This window comes from Platichthys flesus, chromosome 21 (assembly GCF_949316205.1).
Source record: "Platichthys flesus chromosome 21, fPlaFle2.1, whole genome shotgun sequence".
NCBI classification, from domain to species: Eukaryota; Metazoa; Chordata; class Actinopteri; order Pleuronectiformes; family Pleuronectidae; genus Platichthys; species Platichthys flesus.
In genome coordinates this window covers 16,501,436-16,518,880 of record NC_084965.1, presented here as the reverse complement: position 1 = coordinate 16,518,880, position 17,445 = coordinate 16,501,436, and the positions used below count along the sequence as shown (strand labels likewise).

Genomic DNA, 17,445 nt, shown 5'->3' with positions numbered 1-17,445 from the left:
AAGGGAAAATGTTCTTCTTCGGTGGAATGGAAAGCAGAATTTTGTGTTGCCTCGTGTTATTTCCTCGTGTTTCTCCTTAATATAATTTAGCTTCTGGCAGTTGGTGTACTGTGCATTTACCGTTAAGATCTAACATTAGTGAAGGTGAGGATAAAGAGGCAACATTTTCAGAGCTATATAAGGAGTAACTATTAATAAACTCTGTACAACTGACTATGACAAACTATAGCATCAGTATATAACCATAACAAATCTTTAAATGTTGAATTTGAATGTCCCCATTGTCTTTAAATGCTGCCTCTTTATTTGAAGCTCAGCTCCTCCGTCCCTTAACCTTGCATTTGTTTATTAACTTGTGTTTGAGACTAACATCAACTATGCTTTAATGAAAATGCAACTATCTTCTTCATATTGATTCATGTGACTGTGTTGAACCAGTGATGATGTTGTCTCTAGACCGACAAACTGTAAAAGTCTGAGAAACATCCCGTTACATAAATGTTCCTGTTGTGCTTCCAAGTAAACAAGAGGGTCCAGGGAAAGGGAGCTTGTTCTCTATGAGTTTCCATCTGCACTGTAAAAAAACAAAGTTTTATTTATTTAAAGAGAAAGCTGTCCTACCATTACCACACAGTTTAAAAACAAAAACACTTGTGTAGAAGGAAGAGCAAAGGTAGAAATTATAAAATCAATGGATTCCATTGAGCTGCTTCAGGCTCCTGGAGTTGTTCATGCTGGATATTTGACCCTGTTCAGACCTGGTATTCACAGCCGTCCTGATCCAAACCCAAGCACTAAGATCAGCACTAAGATCAGGTCTGAACGCACCATCTCTCTCTCTTTCTCTTTCTCTTTCTCTTTCTCTCGCGACTTGACTTGACACATCTGTAAAGTCAAACTGGATAAAAACACCATAATTTGGTCTTCATGAACACAAATGACTTGTGATTGGATCTCTCAGGACGGATGTTAATACCAAGTCTATACAGAGCCACTGAGATACATTAATAGATCAGAACCATTGTTGATGGTGTTAGTAACGAATGGGCTTTTCTGTCAAGTCAAATTGGCTGTTGTAGTCATGAAGATTCTTGGATACATCAATCAAATTGTCTTCAGACCCCCAGTATACAGATATCTTACATACCCAGTGCACGTTATGTCACAGTGTAGTTTTTTATAAGAGCAGAAATGGGCCTTCAAATAAGCTATGATTATTCTCCATATATTACTAATTAGATGTAGAGGTTAGAGTAGTGTGGTTCTTCAGTGCTGTCTTTTCTCACTGCGGACCTCCTGTCAAATTAGGAACCAGGCTAATGTCCGTCGGATGCACACGGCGGTCAAGCTGAACGGGGTGGTGGTCAACAAGTCGCAGGGAGCCCACCTGGTTCTGCTCAACATGCCTGGACCACCGAGGAACAGAGGAGGAGATGAAAACTGTATCCTGAATGAGTGACATGCATTTTAATGCCTATTGATGGAGCGTATCACTGTACACTGTCCATTTACATATTTAATGTATTTGTGCTTTGCGTAGATTTATTTTCAGGTACTTTTCACCTTTACTCACCTACATTTATCAACTCACATTTTTTGAAGGAGTTAAAATGATGAGAGTGGAAGTGGTCCACTGATCCAGTCAGAGTGGGCAGGTAATATGAGACACTGCCTCCTGCAGCAACAGCATCACTGGTGAAGAAATGTCTGAAACTCAAGCTGAAGCAATTGAAGGCGATTGCGTCACAGCAGCGTGACTAGACTATCCCAATTTTAAAGCTCCTCCAAATGCAGCAGACAAATGCGTCCTTCCAAACCCGAGCAGCAGAGGCTCCACCAGCTGTATCACTCCTAACATACCCATTGATCCCTTGCGCTTCTTTGACAAACTGTTTTCCAAAGAGGTAATGGTGGAAAAAAGTGAGGCGAAAAAACATCTGAAGAATTTTTCTCAAGTTCTCAACCTGAAAGCTAATGGTACCCATTTTAAATTAACATATTTCAATGTTTTTTAATCAACTATGAAGGACGCAGCCGACTGCGTAATCCGGGTCCTTAGAATGATGGAGCCATGAATTGAGACACAGCTTCGGTCATTATACATACCTCATCAGTGGCCATATTTAAAAGTCTGCATTACAGTCTGTTTTCTTCTTCAATTAAATACAATATACACTACTGTAGTGTTGTGTTCGGGAATATGTTACACTTGGCAAGTGTCTTTTACTTTTAATACTTTAATTATATTTAAAAGCAAGTACTTACTTTTTTCAATTAGAATAGGAAATGAGATACCAGTGCAAGTTTGTTCTATTTATCTGTACGTCTACTTAAGTAAAATGTTTGAGTACTTCTTTCCACTCCTGTTGCTGTATGAGGGCTGAGAGGTGGGATACTGTGGGTACTGTAATGTGATGTACTCAGGTGTGATACTGTGATTACCTCTGGATGTGTTGTACCTTGACTCTTGTCCTCTCAGACATGGAGTTCCTGGAAGTTCTCCTCGAGGGTCTGAACCGGGTCCTTCTGGTGCGAGGCGGTGGCCGTGAAGTCATCACCATCTATTCCTAGAAATCAAATAAAAAACACTCTTAAGCCCCACACTGCACACATGGGCTGTTGCCATGGATACCGGTCACCGGGCATTCTTGGGGGAAGAATCCAAATTGGGTTTTTATGAAGGGCAGGGGTCGTTGGAAGGCTGGACCACTTTCTATTGGCAAATGGTCTGAAGGACCTGAAGGATAAAGGAAACAGTTAGCTGGGGATCAGCTGATTGGCTGAAAGAGAGAGTAGTGTGAGTCCACACTGGGCCACAGACCCCCTGCACATGGAAGATAAAGCATAGAGACACTTTTAGCTCTGAAAACGTTCTTTTCTGTTACATTTTCATATTCTTTCCCTCTTGTGTTGTCCAGTTACTGGCACTCACTGTGTAAAAGATAGGCAAAGAAGTGAACATTTACTGTTGATATGAACCTTGTAGTCTTTTGTGTTGTCTGGTGTACCTGACTGTTGGAGGTTCAGAGACGTTTTCTAAACCTGGGAGAAAACAAAACATGAGAAAAGTTGTACTGTGGATCTTTTAACTCGTCTCGGATTAAATAAGTAAATCTGCACGGACACGTAGAAAACGATCCTTCAACCCCCCTGCTGCGGAAAGCTGACTCATAACAGCACATTTTTTTATATCAAATACAGTTTGCTGACCTGCACGGTCTGCATCACCATTTGTACTTAACTGTTTTCATTCTCTAGGAGCTTCTCAGAAACTCTCCCTCAGTCTGGACCTCAGTCTGTTTGGAAGCTGCTGGTAAAGTAGCAGTGTAAGGTTGAAGACTCAGGGCGGCATCACGGCTGGAGTCAGAACGTCTTCTCTAAAGCTGCAGTGTCGTTTGCCTTGTGGATGATTTAGTGTAGGACCAGACAGAATGATGCTAAACACGTAGCACGATCAGTTAGGTGGGTGCAAGGCTTTTAGATATCAGGTGCTGCTACTCGATCGCTGGTCGTCATTCACCACCCTCAAAGGATGCTGTTATTTCAATAGGAAAAAATAGCCATAGTTCATATTCAAGGAGTCTGTGAGCTTTATAATGCACATGTATATTTATGGTGTCTGAAGTCGGGCTCAGTTGGGAATGGCTATATATATTTTTTTAATCTGAAGGGCTGTTTGACAGCACACAGTAGCTCAGTAAATTGGTAGATTCACAGGTTCACAGATTCGATCTCAGATTTGCCTCAAGAAATGTTGGCATTGAATTAAAAGCATAGTTTTAAAAATGTAAAAGCACAAAGGGACACGTGTGAATTAGCGTAACGCAAATTTATTTTAACGTGGTTACATCCCACTTCAAACAAAGAGTGACGTAGTTACAGCACTGTTGAATTTGCACTACCAACCTTTCAGCACTTGTCCTCTTCACTCGTTGCTTACACTGACACTTTCTATTGGTGGATGGGGCGTTATATTTAGGGAAGGTAGTGTGGCGCAAGTCCGTGCTATTTAATGCTCATGTTTCAATGTTTTTATAATGTTTTACCAAACAGAAATCTTTAAGTGTAGAGTCCCAGACTGAGCAGATGAAATGTTATGAGCACATGTAGGAGAAAAAGTGCCAAAATGAAGGAAACTGTGGAAGTATTACAAATGCTTCACCTAGTCTGAACATACTGTAGCTACTGCTCCTCACACTGACACACTATAATCTTTGCAACCTCTGAAATGTTCTACCATTACAATTCCACTAACAGACGAGTAAAACGCAGCAAACAGTTCCAACCTGCTGCATAAAGAATCATTTTTAGTCCGAGAAATTAAGGATCAACCCTTTCACCAAAGCGTACCTCCACAGTTTCTTTTCAAAAACTAGCTGTGCAGTATTTTGTAAAGCAGAAACTCATATTTCCCTGCAGCTCTTTGTGGGGGATGTGTGAACTTCTGACATGTCAGTTATGCAACACTTGTGTTTTAATGTGTTTTATTCAGTTGGTTGATGTATGCCTATGTAACTATATAGTCCCTGTAGTGTTTGTTACATTATAACTGATCTTCTGTTACTTTAAGTGTTAATTTTTCTTCGCTGTGGTTTTTATGGACGGAGGCAGAGAGAGAGGAGGCTTGTGTGGAGACAGCAGCAGTTTGTGTGTTGTTGTTCCAACTCGGAAAAATGAGACAGAAACACATGGTGCACAACACACGCGATTGAAGACTACTTGTGATGCTGTGGCACCCTGGACATGAAAGTATTAAAAAACATGAGGGAGGCGACCATGGTACAAAAAAAATGAGTGGTTTCGATAACTATCGCTCACAATATGAAGTTCCGATTTTTTCCATTTTAGCCAAATACATACTTGTGTATAAATAAATCAAAATTTGTAGTTTTATTCTATTTGAAAAGTTGTAAAGATAAATTGTTAAACAAAATTGTCTTTTGTTTTTAATTTGGTTACTTAGCTAAAGAGCGGTATCTTTACATAAACAAGACACTAAGACATAAAACCTTATACAGAAGAAGATAAAATAAAATGTTTGTTAAGGTAAATAGGCTTGTCGGCTGTGTGTGTGAGTGTGTGCGTGTGTATGTGTGCGGGTCACAGCTAATGGTTGGGTTGACTGGAGAATGTTATCTACCTCAAGTTGTCACAGCGGCTCGGCTCAAGACAGAAACTTGTTCAGTCACATCTCGTATACGGATTCAGGAAAGGAAAAATAAAGCCAAGGTCAGCAGAGTGTGTGTGTGTGTGTGTGTGAGTGTTCCTGTGAATACCATTGTGAGGTGAAGCTGTTGTGGGGGTGTGTGTGTGTGTGTTTCTGCTGTTGTCCAATTACGCTGGCGGGCCTCACAGGCTGGAGCAGGAAGTCACATGTGGGCGCACATATAGATGAAGGTAGCCCTGTTAATTGTATTTGTGCCTCTCTAAGTAATTATTAAAAGTGCTGAAATAAACAAAACACGCATCTTTGTCTTGAATATAGTCGCTCCATGGAGAAACTCTAATTGACGCCTTGTGATTACAGAAACAACTTGATTTATCCATAAAGTATGTTTGGTGAACAACACAAAGACCCAGCTCAAACCAGCAGGGAACTAATCTTAACCACTAACATGAGTATAAACAGAGAGAATATAAAAAATATGTTGTAATAATACTGATGGCGCCTCCTACTGGCAACAGGAAATAAGCTTTGTTTTACTATCATTCAATTTACACAAAGTAAAGTAAAAGTTTTCACAGTGTGATGGGCAATTTATAGTGTTGACCGTAATGGGCAAGTAGCAGGTAAGAATTCTTCTTTCACCATTGGCTAAGTTTATTTAGTTGCTTGTACTTTAGTACTTGTTTAACAAGTACTTGTAACATAGTATTTCTACTGTGCAGTATTAGTACTTTCGTTTCCTCTTCGTCTTCCAGTCCAACAGGGTTCGCTGCTGGCTCTGAGCTCGGAGTATCTGTTTCCTGCCGCAGGCTTTTTTTTAGCTCGCTCAGAAATTCAGAGTGCGCACTGCGCAGAGAGGAGGAAAATGTCGTCCGTACAGCTGCTGCGAGTGTCGGTACATGAGCGGATCAGCGCTGCCGCTGAAGACTTTCTGATGCAGGTGGAGAAAGGAGGGGGAAAGGCTCAAGTCCCGGCCCTGAGAGCGATGCTCACCGAGCGGCTCAAGGCGGCAGCGGAGGAGATCCTCGCGTGGCTTGAGGAAACCGTGGCGGAGTACGAAGACAGAGTGGAGCGTTCAGAGCGGTCCGAGTTGGAGATCCGCCGCCAGAGGAAGCTGCTCGATGCCGTGATGCAGCCCGTGGTCCGGCTGCACAGAGCAGGTCAGTCCCTAGAGCTGTGGTTCTCAAACTTTTCTCTCAGGCCTCACTTTGGAGCTCGAATATGTTTCATGCCCCATGTCGTTGCGTGTTCGTTTATCCACAACATGAGAAGACCCGAACTCGGTTTGGTTCAATCAAGTATTTATCTAGAAAGCAATGAAAGGTATGATTCAGCAAAACTATGGACATCCAACATACTGACAGGTGTTCCAGTTTATCTGGCGGCCATATCAACTGGCGATATGTTTACCCTTTTCCAGACGTTGATGGTCGGTTGTAGAGCCGGTCGCAGATTCGTCATTTTCACAAAGCCCCTGTGTGCGAAATGCGGTGATCTACTGAAGGTCTCGCTGAAATAAGATCCTACAGAAACCCTTTACGAGTTAATGTGTCCGTGCCAGCATCACAAATGGTTAAAAAAAAGAAAACAGATCATTTTTTGCAAGGGATTCGAAACAATGAGCCGAAGCTCTATTAGCTTCTGGCCTGATGACCATCTTATTACGCCACCGAGCCGCTGAGATCTTCATCGCGCGTCAGGTAAATGTCTCGTTTTTTGCTTTGTCAGCTGTATATCACCAGATGTGCTGTAAGGTAACGCCCATGTCACGTGGTGATAGTCCGAGCACATAATAAACGCTGTGTACTTAAAACCAGGCTTTACAAATCTGATGCTCCTCTTCATGGGAGACACCGGGAGTTAGGAACCTAGGCTGGGAGTTAGGAACCTAGGCTGGTTAGGTGACCAGCTCCACTCACAGTGCTTTTGTGTGATGCTGGTGATCATTACAATGCGCACACACCAAACAAGTGGCACATGAAAACATCCCTCACATCAACAAGGCAGAAGCTCGAGCTGTGTTTTTGTGAGTAAAGTTGGTGAACGTGTGAAGCTTCACGTGTGCTCCTGTCGCTGCTGGTTAAAGTCAGCGGACGGGATTTTAAAATATGTTCTCTTGTTGTCAATGATCAGGTTCAGTCATCGGAGAATGAAAACAACCCAAACGCTCATCAGAGAACAGGTGTGTTTGGTTTCCCTAGTTTCTGTAATGCAAGTTCAATTCAAGTTCAAAAATTCACTATTTATAGGCTATATTAAAATGAAGTGAAAAAACAAAGCGTGTTTCCTCATTGAGATCTTTATAATCTCAATGATAATAATAATAATATAAAACACATCATGTTAACTTAACCACATCTATATAATACTTAGGTCTAACAGGTTTTGCCAGATGTAACTCAAAACTATCAAACAAGGCACTGAGTCAAGAAAGCTTCATAAAAATAACCAGTAACTCACAGACAACCTCAGCACCAGCCTACGGGTTTGTGTTGAGAAAGATGAGCATGTTAACATTCCCCGAGGTCAGACGCGAACGCAGCCTGGTGACCGTCAGTCCAGCCGAGGGGACTGACGTTATTTCAATAGGAAAAAGGGGACTGACGTCCCCTTGATACACAGGTAGCTCCGTGCTAACTTGGCTAGCCTGGCCGCGGCTCCGGTGTTTGCGCTCCCCTTGTCCGTGTCAGGCAACTCAGGCTCCTCGTCTCCCCCATTCTCGGGGATAGCTTCGCAGTATTGGCAGTGAACAGTGAGTCATTTTTTAACTCAAAATGGTCTCAAGCTACACCTCGCCATGACCTCTTCATGTTTACTTTGGAAATGGACATACACGTTAACTCGCAGCCAGTCGCAGGTAACTGAGTAGGCCTGTGGCATTTTTTTCAAACACTGCCCCCCGTGGTCAAATGTGTAATTAGTGAATTTCTCGATGAAAAAATTATTAACCTCGACGAAATTCTTAATGATCAATTAATCGATCGTAGATTAATTATGCACATCCCTAAATGCAAGTGTTGTTTATCTGTGTGAAATCAACAGATGATCTGTCCGAAGTGTGTCGGGTGTGTCGTCAACATGACACGTGTGACGAGGCAAATCTGGAAAACTAACTTAACGTCTTCATTGTCGAACAACGTGTTGTGTATTTCTGCTCTTCTGTCAGATGGCTGCATGCTTTGTTGGTGTTGTGTCAGTCGAATTAGTAAATAAAGTTCACTGTGTAGGTCATCTGCGTAAACAATCTCAACATCTCTACCTCCTGAATGTGATCGTTCAAAAATCACAACATGTATTTGTGTTTCAGTGTGTCCTGCAGACATCCAGCAACTGATGGTGAATAAAGAGGAGGTTCCCCCTGAGGAGCAGCAGTGGAGCCCCCTTGTGGACCAGGAGGACCCAGAGCCCCCCCAGCTTAAAGAGGAACAGGAGGAACCGTGGACCAATCAGGATGGACAGCAGCCCCAAGGACTGCAGGAGGCTGATATCGAGTTCACATTGACTCCTTTGGCTGTGAAGAGTGAAGAAGATGAAGAGAAACTTAAATCGTCAAAGCTTCATCCGAGTGAGACGAAGGAGAATAGAGCGGACTGTGGAGGACCAGAACCAGCCAGGAACTCAGGTCCTGATGGATGTTTAGAACCAGGTCCTGAGGACAAGACTGAAGACTCTTCTGAGACTGAAGACTCTTCTGAGACTGAAGACAGTGAGGATGATTGGATGGAGACCAGGAAACCTCAGACAGGTTTAAATACAAGAAATGACGCACAGACTCTAAATGTTATGGGATGTAAGACAGGAAAAAAAAAGCTTAATTGCTCTGAGTGTGGTAAAAGATTTAGCCGTACGGACCATCTAAATTTACATATGAGGTGTCATACAGGAGAGAAACCCTTTAGGTGCTCTGAGTGTGGTAAAAGATTTAGCCGTAGGGACAGTCTAAATATGCATAACAGGAGTCATACAGGAGAGAAACAGTTTAGTTGCTCTGAGTGTGGTATCAGATTTAGCCATAGGGACAATCTAAATATACATAGGAAGAGTCATACAGGAGAGAAACAGTTAAGTTGCTCTGAGTGTGGTGAAAGATTTAGCCGTAGGGACCATCTAAATACACATATGAGGAGTCACACTGGAGAGGAACTGTTTAGCTGCTCTGAGTGTAGTAAAATATTTAGCCATAGGTGCACTCTAAAAAGACATATGAGGAGTCACACAGGAGAGAAACAGTTTAGTTGCTCTGAGTGTGGTAACAGATTTAGCCGTAGGGACCATCTAAATTCACATATGAAGAGTCATACAGGAGAGAAACAGTTTAGTTGCTCTGAGTGTGGTAACAGATTTAGCCGTAGGGACCATCTAAATACACATATGAGGAGTCACACAGGAGAGAAACCGTTAAGTTGATCTGGGTGAGGTAAAAGATTAAAGATTTAGTCCTATCGTACGAGACGTAAGGATTCATAAAGGAGAGAAGTGATTCATTTGCAACATTTGCAAAAAAAAGATTTATTAGGATTTATCAGCAGATATTCATATTATACATATTCATAGTTCACTGTTTTAAATAGACTATTAACAGTTTGTATGTCCCGAGAAAATATAACTCATTGAATAACACGAAAGATTTGTGTATATATATCTTGTTTCTACATAATTTATCTATTTTTCATAATGTCCTTAATGTCATTTTAAGGTTAAAATGTGTTCCTTGCACAGTATGAATGTGAGTTTTTAACAAGTTAATATGATTAAATATGTTTGTTTTAACCCTTGTGTTGTCCTTACTTCCCCTGGCATATTATGACACGCATGTTTTTGTTACACCGGCAGCCCACGGTACAAGTTTTACAGTCTTTTGACCTGGGGCATATCTGACACCTCTTCCTCTTATTGGCCCTGAGCGGGCTGCTGATAGGGCCATGGAAGAGGCAGGACGCCCTTTCACTGACCTTTGCTCTGTCCCGTGAAACACTGTAGTTGTGGCGCACAGCATCTGTAAAAATGGATCACATGAAACCATTTTGAGAGGGAAATCACTTCTTGATTGCTCCGAACTAGCATGGTTCTATGACGCGAGGTCAAAGGAGATAGAGCTTCAAAATTAAGGTTCAGGGTGTAGAATTCTGTGACATCTAGTGGTCAAGTTGCATGTTGCAGCTGAACATCCCTCACCTCACCCTCCCCTTCCAAACATGAAATATAACCTATATTAACAGTCATCTCTCATAAAAGCTCAGGTGTTTGGTTTGACCAGTCTGGGCGACTTTAAAAAACACATGGCAGCCTCTGTAGAGAGGACCCGCTCACGATGTAAATATAAAATAAATCAATAATTAGTTTAATTTAGATGATTAAACAATGAGATTATTTTATATTCAGTTTCGGCCTATAGATCCTTTTCCCCAAAATCGTACACACTTGACCTTTTAAGGGGTCAAAAGCAACAAAGCTTGAACAATTGAAACGTAACTTCATAATAAACTTAAGAGATTTAAACAGAGTACAAATTTGTTACGATTAGTGAAGGTTTACAGTTGGTATTATAGACAGAGGTGCAGATAAAGAGACAGCAGTTATCCACTAGAGGGCAGCCTCACCATGTCCTGGTGCTGCACCTTGATCATGGCAGATTTTTTTTTTTAGAGATGATGTCTAAGCAAGATGAAACATGTCTTTGTATCTGTATCAGATAACTTTCAGAGTTAACTGCCTGATACCACAGTGAAGCGATCCCTGGCCTGCACTGGTCCGCCCACATCATCGCTCACATTGCAGCCGACCTGTCAGATTATCATCCTGCCCCCTCTGCTGCAAGCGGGAGGTGCCGGCCTCATCCTGCTGCCCCGTCTGCACCCCCATGCTCTCTAACCGGACAATCAGCTACCCCCGCACCAGCAGGCCTGCCCCCGACCGGTCACATGGCCCCTGCCCCACACAAACAAACCATACCAACATCTGATTCTATTAGAGCGTGACCATGGCACAGGAGAAGAGGGAGAGCGCGGCAGAGACACATTACATTACACATTACGACTTTTACAGAATCAAACATGTATCTTTCCAGAGCAGCTGTTAGATACACTTCTGTCAACAGTCTTTCACATAAGTTACACATTCATCCTGCTGAGACCAGTATTGATTTCTTCGTAAAGCTAAAAGTTTCCTCCGAGCTTGTGTCACTGTAACATGAGGAGGAAATTATGCATAGCTGATTGCAACATGATCCCTCTCTGTGCTCAAAAAAAGACCTGAGCGGCTGGCCTCTTCAGTTTCAGCAGTAAAGTGCAGTTTTTATTCATATTCAATGGACCCGACCTCAACACTTTGACAAAAAGTCCCCATGAGCTTTGACCTTGAATGACCTTTGACCTCCTACAGCTCGAGGTTGCTTTTCTCCCAGCTCTCCCTGAACAATCTTTGCAGTGCGAAGTCGAGTGTGTCTCTTCTGTTTGCTCTGTACATTGTTGACCGAACCGATGTCGACAGCAGGATGTGACAGCTGTGTCAAACTTTTGAAATGTTTGAGACACAAAGAAATAGCATTGACTTCTCTCTTTTCTCACTCTATTGACATAAATAACTGTTGTATGATATGGTGCTCGTATTGATTCAGGCTGTGACGCTAAGCTTTTTCCATCAGTTGAAATGTTGATATATCCCATTAGCTGTCGGTCAGCTGAGGTCCTGCTGGGCTGCATTAGGGAGCGAACATGTGGACACAAGGACGCAGGAATGATCTGAAGGTTTTTATTCACCGGAGAAAATAAGAAACTTCAAAGCAAATATGAATATTAACTAAACTGGACTATGTAAACTGTTCAATAACACAAATTATCAACACATAATACTGGAAAAGGAACCAACATTCTCAAATAAATAAAGAATACAAATAATAAAGAAATAAGTATATTACAGCAGCAAATAAAAAACTGCACTGACAGTTTGCCTAGAGCCATGAGATTAACTCTTAACCACACCTGTGAAATGAGTGGCAGGGCAGTGGTACAGTCCAGGGTCACGCTGTAGCGTCAAATGATGTCTTGGAATATTGAACTGTAAACTCTTACCTGCTGGTGGCGCTAGAGGAAAAGTCAGGTCGTCACCAGAATTAGGGGCAGTCAGGTAAATTCCTCCTATAATTGCTGAAAATTAAAGACTTATCATGATTCATGACTGTAAAACTAAAAGTATGCTATAGTCTAAATAAATAATGTCTTTCTCAAATGCTTTTCAAACTGTGTTGGCTGTTCGATCATAGGGCAGGAAAATGGAGTATGATTGGACATTATATTATTAATATTCTTAGTCTGCCGGGTTCAGCCATCCCGCCTGGACAACCTTTAACAACAGTGCCAAGTTATCGCGCAGATATTTTTACAAAATGTTTGATTAAAGTGCTTAAAGATTGTATTAGAATCCTATAAAAATTATAGATACTTACATTATTTTTTATATTGTTTAAGGTAACTTTTCAAACAACACAGTCATCATAGAGAGTCAAAATGAAGCTGTTATTATTTATTTATCATTTATCAATAGTTATAACTGAATATATTCATCAACTGAATAGATTTGGTGCTTAACAGATAAGAACATCTTAATCTACTGCCGTTTTAAATTCTAGTGTGAAGTATCTTCTCTATTAAAACACAGATGATATATGGAGGAAGTGCTTCACTTTGGACTTGACCAAGGTGAATTGAAATCCTCTCTGTACTCCAAAGAGCCCTGATCCTGCTGCAGAGTGAAAAGAAGCTTGAACCTGCTTCCTCCATCTATTGTGCAGCAACCTGTCACTGTGTGATTCATGGCTCTGGAGGGTAAAAGCTACGGTGTATTGCCGGTTCAATCTGGACAGTAGGGCTGGGTGGGGGGTGTTTGTAGACTGAAGGGGAAGTAAGTCCTTGATCTGACTTTCAATCTGGGCTTTCAACAGCAGCAATACCACACAGTGTGTTACAATACAGTAACAATATAAAGTGTCTTGACAGAGAATAGTGTAGAAAACATGCTTTTTATCATTTCTTGGACATTTATTTATCTGCAATAAAACCTTTAAAATGTCTCTGATGTATGATGTAGATGGATGATGAGATAACCTACATTACAGCATCACATGTTCAGACGAGCTGCTCCATAAGTGCAGCATAGCAGCTTCCTCTGAGTCCCAATGCTGCATTGTGTCCAGGCAGTGTTGCCAACTCCTCAGTAAGGAAAGTAGCTATGGCTGTCCTAAAAGTCGCTAGATGTCGCTAAATTACGTCATTGCCTAATTTGCATAATGTAATGGTCAGTATAGGACGTACAGAAAGTACGAAAAAAACACCCTAAATTTGTTTAAAACCTAAAATAAGCTTTCCTCTACAGAAACGAGTACATTCACTTCACAAAAAAATTATTCTGTTTTTCTAGGATAATTATCACGAAAAATCTGAGACAAGGCCCAAAAAAAAAGTTAAAGTGAATGCAATACTCTTCCGTATTCTTCTGTTGATTCTTTTTTTTTTATCTTGCCATTGAAATAGGCCATCAAAATAACTTCATGACTTTAATGCTGTATCTAGACCCACATACATAAAACGATTTTGTCTTGCATTGTTAAATGTTAGAATAAAAAATTTAATCAATAGGCTGTTATGTGGGTTGGAACTTCTAGCTCTACGTCCAGCCCTCCTCCTTTGATGTGTTCTGCAGGATGATGTGCGCCTCAGGATGTAGTGCGCCACAGGACGATGTGCGGCACAGGACAATGTGCGCCTCACGATGAGGTTCGCCGCAGGATGATGTGTGCTGCAGGATGATGTCTGCTGCATGATGATGTGTGCAGGATGATGTGCGCCTCACAATGATGCAGTGATGATGTGCGCTGCACAATGAGGTGCGCCGCAGGATGATGTGTGCAGCAGGATGATGTGAGCCACAGGATGAGGTGCGCTGCAGGATGAGGTGAGCCGCACGATGATGTGCACTGTAGGATGATGTAAGCTGTATGATGATGTGCAGTGATGATGATATGTGCCGCAGGATGATGTGAGCTGCCGATGCCGTGATGATGTGCCGCAGGATGATGTGCGCCAGGACGATAAGCGCCACAGGATGATGTGCGCTGCACGATGATGTGGCTGCACCATAAGGTGCGCCCCAGGATGAAGTGCGCCAAAGGATGATGTGCGCTGCAGAATGATGTGAGCCGATGCGCTGCTGATGTCTGCTGCAGGATGATGTGCGCAGGATGATATGCGCTGATGATATGCGCTGATGATGTGCGCCACAGGATGATGTGCGCCGCAGGATGATGTGCGCTGCAGGATGATGTGCCACGGGATGAAGTGCGCAGCAGGACGAAGTGCACTGCAGGATTGATGTGCGCTGCAGGATGATGTGCGCCGATGCACCGCTGATGTCTGCTGCAGGATGATGTGTGCGCAGGATGATGTGCGCAGCAGGATGATGTGCGCTGATGATGTGCGGTGATGATGTGCGCCACAGGATGATGTGCGCCACAGGATGATGTGCGCCACAGGATGATGTGCCCCGCAGGATGATGTGCGCTGCACCATGAGGTGCGCTCCAAGATGAAGTGCGCCACAGGATGATGTGCGCTGAAGGATGATGTGCGCCGATGCGCCGCTGATGTCTGCTGCAGGATGATGTGCGCAGCAGGATGATGTGCGCTGATGATGTGCGGTAATGATGTGTGCCACAGGATGATGTCTGCTGCGCCGCAGGATGATGTGCTCCGCAGGATGATGTGCGCTGCAGGATGATGTGCCACAGGATGAAGTGCACCGCAGGACGAAGTGCGCCGCAGGACGAATTGCGCTGCAAGATGATGAGCACAGGATGAAGTTCGCTACAGGACGCCGCACGATGATGTGCGCCGCCGATGTGAACCCAAGGATGATGTGCGCCACACGGGAGATTTGGACTCTGTATTGATGAAGAGACGGATTTCAATGAATAATGACTCATGTTTTCCATTGACAGTGAAACTACATTGACACTTACATCCCTCTCTGTAAGACAGGGCAGGATCAGCGGTGGCTTTGCGCATGCGCGATTCATTTGCACTGCAAGCATTACTACTAATAATAGTAATTAGATAGATACTGTATATAATTTATGTTATTAAAAACCCCGTGGTGCGGACAAAAGAGAGGGACTGTTAATAATATCAGTAGCAGGATGATGTGCGCTGATGATGTGCGCCACAGGATGATGTGCGCTGCCGATGCCGTGATGATGTGCCGCAGGATGATGTGAGCCAGGATGATAAACGCCACAGGATGATGTGCCCCGCAGGATGATGTGCGCTGCACCATGAGGTGCGCCCCAAGATGAAGTGCGCCAAAGGATGATGTCTGCTGCAGGATGATGTGCACACAGGATGATGTGCGCTGATGATGTGCGGTGATGATGTGCGCCACAGGATGATTTGTGCCCCGCAGGATGATGTGTGCTGCACAATGAGTTGCGCCCATAGATGAAGTGCGCCAAAGGATGATGTGCGCCGATGCGCCGCTGATGTCTGCTGCAGGATGATGTGCGCGCAGGATGATGAGCGCCACAGGATGATGTGCGCTGCACCATGAGGTGCGCCCCAGGATGAAGTGCGCCACAGGATGATGTGCGCTGCAGGATGATGTGCGCCAATGCGCCGCTGATGTCTGCTGCAGGATGATGTGCGCAGCAGGATGATGTGCGCTGATGATGTGCGGTAATGATGTGCGCCACAGGATGATGTGCGCTGCAGGATAATGTGCGCCAATGCGCCGCTGATGTCTGCTGCAGGATGATGTGCTGCTGCAGGATGATGTGCGCAGCAGGATGATGTGCGCTGATGATGTGCGCTGATGATGTGCACCACAGGATGATGTGCGCTGCAGGATGATGTGCGCCAGGATGATGAGCGCCACAGGATGATGTGGCAGCACGATGAGGTGCGCCCCAGGACGAAGTGAGCCGCAAGATGATGAGCGCTGCAGGATGAAGTTCGCCACAGGACGCTGCACGATAATGTGCGCCGCTGATGTGAACCCCAGGATGATGTGCGCCACACGGGAGATTTGGACTCTGTATTGATGAAGAGACGGATTTCAATGAATAATGACTCATGTTTTCCATTGACAGTGAAACTACATTGACACTTACATCCCTCTCTGTAAGACTGGGCAGGATCAGCGGTGGCTTTGCGCATGCTCGATTCATTTGCAGTCGGGAGGACGTGGAGTGTGGGTCTCCTCTCTGCTCTGACTGCAGGACTCCTGCGTTAAAGGCTACTGGAGACTGACCGCCTGTGAGTGCGTTGGGACGGCGGAGGGGCTTACGGCAGCACCCGCTGCTCGTTGAGGACAGTAACTGCAGAACGATACATGGTTACACGTCAGTCTCAAAAACACCAGAAAGTCTCCAATATCACCAGAAAAAGTCGCTACATTGTCTCTAGTAGCTTTTGAAAAAAAAAGTCGCCATGAGGGTTTGGAAAGTTGCCAGATTGGCAACACTCTGTCCAGGAGCTGAAGGGTTAAAGTGGGAGGAGAGCTCAGAGAGAGTGAGACATACACAACAACACCGGAAATCGTTCACATTAGGTTCACATTAAAAGTACACAACATGTTGTAATACTACTACTACTACCTGTTCTGCAACCATTACTACCAATAATAGTAATTAGATAGATATTTAATTTATGTTATTAAAAACCCCGTGGTGCGGACAAAAGAGAGGGACTGTTAATAATATCAGTAACAGGAAGAATAAAAAAAAAGCGGAAAGAATAATGAAGTAACCTGTCCCCATAATCCTAAATTAGTCCTATTAATTATTTTGTTTTATATAAAATAAATGTAAAATATGTCAGGCTTGTGTGGTACATGTTACCATATTTCATCTTTGCCTATCGATATATAACATTTCGTATATAATTGTAACCTTGGTGAGATAATGGTGGCAAACGTAGCTCTAATTCTACCCTTTCCTTTCTGTGGATAGTGGGTCAGCTCTTATTTTGAAACTCCCACAGCAGTAGCACTTCCTGTGACGGTGTCCGGCTTGACAGTGGCTCAGCCAGTCTCAGTATCGGTCTTCAGCAGAATTTCACCGCGGCCGCTGCAGCTGATCCACCGGGGAGTGGACAGTACGACCCGACGGAGCTAGTGTCCTCCCTCCGCAACACGACGCTCACCTCCGGATGTGTGGTTCCGTCTGGACGGAAGCTCCGGGTGCAGGAGGGATAAGTGACCGTGGAGGAGGTGACACTCTCAGTCCCAGCCTGG

General features: G+C 43.6%; 3 protein-coding genes across 9 annotated transcripts in view; 2 read left to right on the top strand and 1 right to left on the bottom strand.

Moving 5' to 3' along the window:
* The window catches only part of slc12a7b (solute carrier family 12 member 7b), a 62,069-nt gene extending 56,608 nt beyond the window's left edge, over window positions 1-5,461 (top strand). For all 5 annotated transcript variants that reach the window (XM_062379945.1, XM_062379944.1, XM_062379942.1 and 2 more), the window contains 2 exons: window positions 1,309-1,442; window positions 2,480-5,461. In XM_062379945.1, the coding sequence (XP_062235929.1) occupies window positions 1,309-1,442; window positions 2,480-2,571 (226 nt within the window). In that variant the 3' untranslated portion in view covers window positions 2,572-5,461. The remainder of the gene's footprint in view (window positions 1-1,308; window positions 1,443-2,479) is intronic.
* A 360-nt stretch (window positions 5,462-5,821) lies between these two features.
* LOC133932973 (zinc finger and SCAN domain-containing protein 2-like) lies at window positions 5,822-9,937 on the top strand. The gene is made up of 2 exons (XM_062379897.1): window positions 5,822-6,327; window positions 8,475-9,937. The coding sequence occupies exons 1-2, from the start codon at window positions 6,033-6,035 to the stop codon at window positions 9,572-9,574; spliced, it is 1,395 nt and encodes a 464-aa protein (XP_062235881.1). The 5' UTR covers window positions 5,822-6,032; the 3' UTR covers window positions 9,575-9,937.
* Window positions 9,938-11,903: 1,966 nt separating this feature from the next.
* Window positions 11,904-17,426, bottom strand: LOC133932972 (uncharacterized). Of its 3 annotated transcripts, none has more exons than XM_062379895.1 (3): window positions 17,355-17,426; window positions 16,322-16,528; window positions 11,904-16,243 (listed from the first exon to the last, which is right to left on the bottom strand). In XM_062379895.1, the coding sequence occupies exon 3, from the start codon at window positions 15,248-15,250 to the stop codon at window positions 13,829-13,831; it is 1,422 nt and encodes a 473-aa protein (XP_062235879.1). In that variant the 5' UTR covers window positions 15,251-16,243; window positions 16,322-16,528; window positions 17,355-17,426; the 3' UTR covers window positions 11,904-13,828. The 3 variants fall into 3 exon arrangements, with proteins under 3 accessions (XP_062235879.1, XP_062235880.1, XP_062235878.1); XM_062379896.1 differs by lacking the exon at window positions 17,355-17,426 and having other exon boundaries at window positions 11,904-15,100; window positions 15,179-16,243; window positions 16,322-17,254; XM_062379894.1 differs by lacking the exon at window positions 17,355-17,426 and having other exon boundaries at window positions 16,322-17,254.
* Between the last annotated feature and the right edge of the window lie 19 nt (window positions 17,427-17,445).

Excerpts from the sequence above, each read along its gene's own strand:
- LOC133932973 (XM_062379897.1), top strand. The coding sequence starts at position 6,033 with ATGTCGTCCGTACAGCTGCTGCGAGTGTCGGTACATGAGCGGATCAGC. Across the intron at positions 6,328-8,474 it reads GGTCCGGCTGCACAGAGCAG|TGTGTCCTGCAGACATCCAG; the intron begins GTCAGTCCCTAG and ends TTTGTGTTTCAG.
- LOC133932972 (XM_062379895.1), bottom strand. The coding sequence starts at position 15,250 with ATGCTTGCAGTGCAAATGAATCGCGCATGCGCAAAGCCACCGCTGATC.